We start from the raw sequence: 9,075 nt of genomic DNA on the forward strand, positions 1-9,075 counted from the left end.
CTAAAGCTAAACAAAGTGCTAGGTGTATGGATCAAGAGCAATTATCCAGCAAGTTTGAGGCCCTGAGTACAATCCTTTCTCCTGAGAAAAAGAGACAATAAAAAGGAAGAAAGATTATAATACAATTTTCAAAATATTTCCTGTGCAACTTTCTGCAACAATTTCCTTCTTCGATTGCCTTAAAATGTTTACGAAGTCACTTACACAAATGACTACCATCATTTGGGGAAATCACAGAAAAGTCTTTGCAACCAGCTTTGTAACAGAACAATTTTGTCAAGCAGATTTCAATGAGCAGAAAATGAGAGATAATGGGCTCATGAAATTGCACTTCATAGCTATGTGTCAGAATGTGAGGAGCTCATAAAGAGGATTTATTTCTTAAGAGAAAAGGAGTATTGAGTTGATTTATCAACTTGAAAAATTACTGTTGGTATTTGGGATACACTTTCAAGCAAGGTGTTAATCCAATAAAATTATGGTTGAGATTTTTAAAATATTTTTATTGTTAGTGGTTGAGATTTTTATAAAAGCTGTAAGATAATTTTTTCATAGATTTTTATACAAGCTATTCAACAATTGTTGGATAAATCACAATAATGCAAATATGTGTGCTGTGTCATCTGATGGTGTTACCTATCTCATCATCTAGGGTTGGAAGAATGTTATCTTCATTTTAAAAATGCAGAAATGGAGGCACGAGGAGAGTTGGTGTGTTTCTGAAGGCTGATGTGTAAATTACTGCCCCAGCCCGCGGGGTCGGTCAACAAGGGCAGGAAAAGGAACTGACCTGAATGAGAGACAAACCAGACACAAGGAAGGAGACCAAGACAGGGTTCTGATCAAGGTCTCAAACTTTATTTTTTATACACAGCAGTATATATATAACACGCTGAACAGGGTAATTAGGATCAGCAGGTCAATAGGGTTGCTAGGTACCAAAACTGCAAAGTATATCTTGCAAAAGGTCATAGGTGGGGAATCTTCAGAAGGTGCCAAGCAATGTTATCAAAGTTGTAAGGCTTAATGACTCTTATGCAAAGTGGTGGCAGTTCTTATGCAAAGTGGTGGCTCCAAGCAATGTTGTCAAACAGGGTATCAATAGGCTCCAAGGCTTAACAGCTCTTATCGAAGGTAGTAGCTGTATTTTCTAGCAAACAGCACTTGGTTCCAGGCATCTCCTCCCTTTTTATTTAATTAAATGGGCCAATTATTTACAGGGAATGGGTGACAAGATCTTGAACCGAGTCTTGCAGAGGTCTGGTAGTATAAGGGCCTTTACCAGTGGAAGGAAGTAGAGACCCATCCCCCTAGAACGTTTTAACGATCCTTTTTGAGGGGAGAGGATTACAGATGGATCCAAGCTCTATGAAGATGTGTTTGCTTCTATGAGCCCGAATGGCGAGTTTTTGGTCGCCCTCGTCTGCGGATACCACTAGGTTCCACCCTTCCATAGGTGCCCATGGCATGTGTGTCTAGCCGATTCGGGTTTTGGCTGCCAAGAGGCCTAAGCTCTGCCGTTTGACTTGCCTGTATAGCAAGAGGCAGTGGCTCCACAAAAGTCAGTCACCCCGTTCCTGATCGGCCAAATCTAGCCTGTGGTAATGAATTTGCAGGGATTTGGATGTCAGGGAGTCAATTTACTGTCTTACGAAATGAATTATCCTGTAAAAAATACATGATCCCACAATAACAATTAGCAGGATTGCACTAAGGGGTCCAAGCAGAGGAAGAACACAGGGGAGTATGCTGTCAGTCCCCCACCATCGGGTGGATGAGTCACCTTGCCATCTTCTTTTTTCTAAGTTTTCTTGAAGTTGTCTAACTTGATCGCGAACCATGCCACTCTGGATAACATAAAAGCAACATTCCTCTTGTAAGAAAACACAGAGACCATCCTGCCCGGCAGTAAGAAGGTCGAGGCCTCGCCTATTTTGAAGCACCACTTGTGCAAGGAGTTTAGCTGTTCTTGAATGGTCAAGACAATTCGAGTTACTGCTTGAATGTCATTAACCAATTGGTTTTGTAAGGAGTTATGAAGTGAAATGGAAGTGGCAATGACAGCAGCACCTGCAGCCATGCCAGCGGTGACTCCCAAGCCTATGATAAAGGGAATAAATGAGGGCATTATTTTCCTGCGTGCAAACTCAGTCAAATAAATGGGAACGGGTTCTGACCTGGGAAGAATATCAATATGGGGGGAACAAAAAAACAATTATACAGGCTTTAGTCCAATTTCCTCTAAAAAAGAGATATAAGCCATCGTGGCATAAAAAGGAGGTTTTTTTTGGGGGGGGGAGACAATATGTCTTTTCCTTCTGTAGGCCAGAAGTGTTAAAAAATCTTCAGCAATCTAAAAAATATTTGGTTTGATTAAAGGTAATATAGTTAATGCATGTGGAATTTTCTGGTAGAACCTCCAGCAGAACCTGGGGAGAATACATATACTGGGAGGCATGGCAAGAGGTGATAACTTCTAACAATTTAGCATTGGGGGGCCAAATACTCAGCCACATCTAAAGGTATCTCATGGGTGGGACCCATACACAGCCAGGAGCCTTGTGAAAATTACGGGCGTGTGGTATTTAGCAGCAAAAAGGACCTCTTAAGGATGTCTAGTATTAAGGAGAAGGTCCAAGAATGCACCGGATCCAATCGGGCAACAATAGAGGAAAAAACTTGGGAGGAATTAACAACCTGTTGAATAAGAACTTCAGCGGGGGAGGCAGTGGGTTTGGGTATCCAAACCTTTTAATTTGTACGTACCCATAAGGGTCTCGCCCTCGGCCATCCACCCATATTCCTGCTGTTAATCCTGATATCCACTTGGGATTCAATGGGTCAGTAATTGTATACTTGACCGGGTTACAGCCACCTGTAAAACATTTTTTGCCCGTAGGATGCAACAACTCCAAATTAGAGCTGAGGGACCCGGAATGTTCATGTGGGAAGGACCAATAAGGGCAATACAATTGCCTGCTTGACTGGCCAGATGCTTCCAGCAAATATATTTATGATTTGTGACGTAACTCTGTTCTCAGCTGCCACAAGTTCCCCAAATATATTGAACAGTGGGTTTTCAGGCATCCAAGTATAATTCTACTTGGCTATTTTTAAAGCAGGTCTTATTCAACAGTTGTGGGAGGTCAAACTCTATTGCAAAAACTTGAAATTCCCAATGACCGGAGTCAGCTTCAATAATGGCATCTGGAACCAGCATCAGCAGGTGGAGGATCATCAAATTTTTCAGTGGCAACAGCATGTGAAACAACCAAGGGTGGATTCTCAGGGTTCTCTTTTCCCCTGGAAGATGGAGGGTTAGTTAGTCTTGTTATCAACTGGTTTAACAAGGCTTTCTGGAAGCCATCTAGCTGCGCCCTCTTTATTGTCAAATATATAGGCAGACCCGCGGCCCCAAATTAGTATGGGGTCAGGACCTTTCCATTGATGGGTTAGGGGATCTTTCCAAAAAACAAACAGTAGGATAATTTTGACTTGTTTGTGGATGCCAGAGCCGATCAGCTGCAGATTTTCTGTTAATGTCCAAGCTTAGGAAATTAATAACAAACAAGGCATGATGAAGGATGTTTTCTGGAGCTCTTTTTATAGGGTAAAGGTTCCCCGTTTTTAATTTTTGAAGTGTATTTTTTAAAGTTTGGTGAGCCGGTTCAACAATGTCCTGACCTTGAGGGTTATAAGGGATCCCAGTAATATGTTTAATTTGTAACTGGTGGCAAAATTGTTGAAAGTTATTTCCAGTATATCCAGGGCCATTATTGGTCTTAATAACGTTGGGTTTTACCATAACAGTTAAGCAGGCAAGTACGTGGGCAATAACATTTTTAAGGGCTTCCCCAGTGTGAAGGCTGGCAAAAATAAAGCCACTAGATGTATCAATGGTAACATGAAGATATTTAAGACTGCCAAAAGGTGGAATATGTGTAACATCCATTTGCCAAATTTCATTGGGCACCAAACCCCTAGGGTTAACACCTAAATGGGGAATATGCAAAAAGGTGACACAATTATGATATTGTTTTACAATTTGCCTCGCCTGTTCTCTGGAAATATTATAAAGAAGGCGCAGTGTTTGAGCATTAAGGTGCTGTAAAGAGTGAGCCTCTTTTGCCTGAGATACAGGATCATGTTCCACCAGAAAAACAAGCTGAGTTGCTTGATCCATTACATTATTGCCTTTTGTTAAATGTCCAGGGAGGCCTGAATGAGCACAAATGTGTCCAATAAAAAAGGGGCAAAGTCTGGCTAAAATATACTGTTGAATCAAAGAAAACAGTAGGGTGGCATTAGTGGTTGGTTTAATATAAGGAACTGTTTCTAGTAAGGGGATGGAATGAGCAATATAGTAACTATCAGTATACAGGTTAAAAGGAACAGTAGATAGTTGAATAAACACTTGTAAAACTGCAAAAAGCTCAACCGATTGTGCCAAACGGTAAGGGGACTGAAGGGAAACAGTCTGAGAATCAATGGTAAAAGCTGCTATACCATTGGAGGAACCATCAGTAAAAGCCAGGAAAGCATGAGATAAGGGTTGAGGGGAAGTTTGTGTAGGGAAAACAAAGGACTGATATCTTAAAAACTGGAGAAGTTTGTTAGCAGGGTAATGATTATCAAGGGTTCCTTGAAGGGAAATGGAAGACACAGCCCAATCATCATCATTTTGTATCAACCACTGAATTTGAGTGGGAGAATAAGGCAGTATTATTTTATCAGGATCTTTGCCAAACATTTTTTTTTTTACTATGTTCTCTTCCCATTTTGATTAATTCTGTTACCCAGAAGGTGTATGGTGTAAGGACCTTAGGAGGAGAGGCAGGCAAATGTACCCAAAACAAAGGTCCCTCTTGCCAAAAAACTCCAGTGGGTGTAAAGCTGGTGGCACATATAATGTACTGAAGGGGTTTATTATAGGAAATAAAAGTAATTTGTTGATTTGTAATGGCTGTTTCTACCAATCTCAACGCTTCTAGGGCTTGGGGGTTTAATGATCGGCTGGAGGTCGGATTTGGGTCCCCTTTAAGGATATCAAATAGAGGTTTAAGTTCACCAGTAGTTAGTTTAAGGTATGGCTGGAGCCAGTTAATGTCTCCAAGAAGCCTCCGAAAATCATTTAAAGTTTGTAAATGGGCTGTTCTAAGTTGAATATTTTGTGAAAAAATCCTCTTATAAAAAAGCTCAAAGCCCAGAAATGTATAGGGAGGAGCCAGCTGGATCTTATCTGGAGCAATTTGAAGGCCAGCGTCAGTAAGGGCTTTAGAAAGTCTTTGGGAGCAGTAAAGAAGCTGATCAGGGTCAGGGCCCGCTAAAAGTAAATCATCCATATAGTGAATTAAATATATGGAGGGCCCCTGTTGCCTAAATGGATCCACCACCTGGGCTACAAACTTTTGGCATAATGTGGGACTATTTGCCATGCCCTGGGGTAAAAACCTTCCACTGAAATCATGGCATAGGGCCTTTAAAATTAGTTACTGGTAAACTAAATACAAAATATTCACGGTCCTCAGGATGTAAAGGAATAGTAAAACAGCAATCCTTTAAATCAATAACAATCTTATGCTACCCCGTGGGAATAGCCACAGGTGTGGGAAGTCAGGGTTGAAGGGCTCCTATGGACACCATGGCCTTATTTACTTCTCTAAGATCCTGAAGTAATCTCCATTTTCCTGATTTCTTTTTAATTACAAAAATGGGAGTGTTCCACGGAGATGTGGTGGGTTCAATGTGGCCTGCAGCAAGCTGTTCCTGTACTGTAGCTGTAGTACCTGTACCTGTAGTAGCCGTAGCCAGTTTTTCAGAGGACAAAGGCCATTGATCAACCCATACAGGCTCAGTCCTTTTCCAGGATATTTTGTCTGCATGGAGTACAGGCATGTCAACGGCCCTAGGATAAATTTTTATAGCCCATACGGGAAGGAATGATTTTTACCTCCACCTGAATGGGTTCTTTAGGGCCTTGAGAATGTTTTCCTAAGCCTTGTCCAGGGCGAAAGCCCTGGTTAAGCATCTGTTGAGTAACCAATTCATTTGGACTATACATTATAAGCTTCATTTGGGATAAAATATCACGTCCCCACAAGTTAACCAGGAGGGTCTCAACCACGTACAGCTGGACTGTGCCCTTATTTTTTGCTCCACCTTCCGAGGTTAAAATTTTGGAGCTCTGTAATGGGTTAGAGGTTTGTCCAATACCTTTAAGGTGAGTCATGGAAGGGGTAAGGGGCCAGGATGGGGACCAGTCTCTTTTAGAAATAATTGTAGCATCAGCACCCATATCCATAAGGCCTTCAAATTTTTCCCCATCTAATTTTAGCTTGAAGAGAGGCCGGTCCTGAGTAATCTCCTGGACCCAGTAAGCATCTGAAGACCTACAGCCTCTGGATCCTCTCTTTTGTGTAAGGCTAGGGTTTGTCTTATCAAGGGGAAGCAATATTAATTGAGCAATTCTTTGTCCAGGAAAAACTTTTGACTGGCCCCTGAGAAGCAGTAGCCAGTAACTTAATCTCTCCCTCATAGTCCTTGTCAATAACCCCAGGGGAAATACTAAGGCCCTGAAAAACAGCACTACCACACCCCAGAATGAGACCAAAGGTGTTTGGGGGCGGTGGACCAAACACTCCTGTGGAAAGAATCTGATTTCCTAACTCGGGGGTCAATATTGTGTGGAAGGAGGCACAGAGGTCCAATCCTGCACTTCCTGTGGTTGCCCATATGAGGGCGCTGATGGTGCGTGAGGGGTCACTTGGGGGACGAACCTGACAGCTCCAGGGTTCTGTCCTGTTTTGATTTTGCGGCCCTGGGGCAGACCCCAGACAAAGTTTCCCTGTTTGGGTGGTAGGGGATTGCCCTGGATATTGGTTTTGGAGCGACATTCAGAGGCCCAATGTATGACCCGTTTGCACGTTGGGCATAAAGACAGAGGGGGTGGTTTTTCAGCCTTGGGGGTCGTACAGTCCTTTGAAAAATGGCCAGGCTGTTTACAATTAAAGCAGGTTTTAGGTTTTTGGCTCTGAGTAAAATCCTTAAGGGCAGCGCCTATGGCCAGGCCGATGTTGCGCGAGGCGGGGTCAACATTAGAGCAAAGTCTGATAAAGTCAGTAATGGTTTTGCCACGGCGGTGGGGACATAAAGCCGTTTGGCAAGCAGAATTGGCATTTTCAAAAGCAAGATGTTTAATAAGCTCATTATCAGTTTCTTCCTTTCCCATAAGGCACTCGGCAGCCTCTGTAAGGTGTCCAATGAACTCACTGTAAGATTCATGGGGTCCCTGTAGAACTTTGGCCAAGGAGGTAACAGCGGACCCTTGAGAAGGGAGGTTTTTCCAGGCCCTAAGGGCAGCATGTTGAATCTGAACAAGCAATCCTGGGGGAAATTTAGCCTGTTTTTCATTAGTATCAAATGGCTTATTGCCCATCAATTTTTCTATGGTCCAGGACTTAGAGTGACAACCAGCAGATGTGTTACAGCGAGCTATATCCTGGCACCTTTCACCATAATCAGCCTTCCATAAAAGAAAAGCTCCTCGTGTTAAAGTAGCCTTGGTTAGCATGGCCCAGTCATTTACTGTAAGCCAGTCCTCGCTCAATGATTCCAAAAGAGAAACGGTAAAAGGAGCGGTAGGGCTGTACAAGGAAACAGCATTTTTTAATTCTTTAATATGTCTAAATTTAAGGTGATGGTATTTTTGAGCTCTAATAACCAGATGCTCTCCTCCTTTCTCTTCCCCATTTGAGTCATCACACTTGGGCCCTCCCTCCCGCTCTTCCTCTCTGTCATCTGCCTCAGTCTCTTGATCATCAGATTCTCCTTTTAGATTTTCCGAAATGGCTCTAATTTGAGACAGAGTGACTGGAAAAGCATGAAGGATCTTTTTCTTTTTTGTCATTAATTTTTGTAAATTTGTGTTCCTAATTTCTAGGTCCAGTTTATATAGTTGTAATAGTTGGGCCTTTTCTTTCTTGGCCTGAAGTAGGGCCCTTAAGGACTGGGCTTCCCGGGAAAGATTAACTGTGGCTTGTCTGGTGACCTCCTCAAGATCTGTTGAAGAGGCCAAGGCAGGGGCACAGAAGGGAGGGGCTGTTTTATAGGGAGAAGGTTGCATGCCCAAGGGGTTTAGAGGGGGCCAGTCTGAGGCATGGTATCTAGCAGCCTCCTCTTCTAAAGTGGCCTAGTCCTCCGGGGGAAGGACAGCATCATTGGGCCTTTGGGATCTGAGGTTAGAAAGAACCGTGTATATAGCTTTTGGTTTTTGTAATTGTGAGTCACTGTTAGCGTCAGGCATTGGTTTGGAAACCGAGGGACAATGAGACGCGACTGAGGGGGGATAGGAGAAGGGTTTTGGGGCAAGGGAGGCCTGACTCCCTGTAAATTTAATTTTTAAAAATTCTTCACCTTCCTTAACCACTCTACATATTATATTTCTTCAGTGAAATATAACTAGAAAAAATTTAGTCCCTGAAAGCAATTAATCCTGATTAAAACATTGTCATGTACTAGAAATCCTAAATGCCTGAAGCAGTTCTGGCACTATCACTTTTTATATATTCTGAATACAATCTTCTCTTTTCAAGAGCATTTGGTTGTTATTATTTTGGAATTATCGTTAATATTTATTTGACTGCTATTTTTAAAGAATGCATCACCCAATACTGGTTTTCTTTTTCTAAATTTTTTGGGTCTAATCTATTTTTGAAAGAAAGGCAGCCATTTGAATTACATGCACTGCTTATTGAAGTTGAATCAGCATGGAGAGGAAAAGAAGAAAGTAGATGACTTTGTGGGTATATCATATTAAAAATATATCTAAAAGCGATTTATCTTAAAATCGTCTATTTTTCATTATGTTTAGATTCTGATATAATTTAGTCTCTCAACTCACACATTGTTAATGCAGTCTTATTTCATGCCTCCCAAAAACAAACAACAAATTACTATTTATTTTTAAATTATCATTTATTTAAAAAACTATATTTTAAAAAATTAGTCGAGGGAAATGGTTTATTAGATATTTAGAGTCATGTTCATACTCTAAGGTGGAAGCCAGAAAGGGAAAAA

The 9,075-nt window shown here is 41.7% G+C and overlaps 1 protein-coding gene across 1 annotated transcript; it reads right to left on the reverse strand.

The window, feature by feature from the left end:
- Positions 1-5,905: 5,905 nt before the first annotated feature.
- On the reverse strand, positions 5,906-6,535 carry LOC122097714 (endogenous retrovirus group K member 6 Pro protein-like). Its single transcript, XM_042668309.1, has one exon. The coding sequence runs from the start codon at positions 6,533-6,535 to the stop codon at positions 5,906-5,908; it is 630 nt and encodes a 209-aa protein (XP_042524243.1).
- Positions 6,536-9,075: the final 2,540 nt, after the last annotated feature.

This window comes from Dipodomys spectabilis, unplaced genomic scaffold, assembly GCF_019054845.1.
Source record: "Dipodomys spectabilis isolate Male_0828 unplaced genomic scaffold, ASM1905484v1 ptg000428l, whole genome shotgun sequence".
NCBI classification, from domain to species: Eukaryota; Metazoa; Chordata; class Mammalia; order Rodentia; family Heteromyidae; genus Dipodomys; species Dipodomys spectabilis.

Coding starts and splice junctions, on each gene's coding strand:
- LOC122097714 (XM_042668309.1), bottom strand. CDS start 6,535: ATGAGGGAGAGATTAAGTTACTGGCTACTGCTTCTCAGGGGCCAGTCA.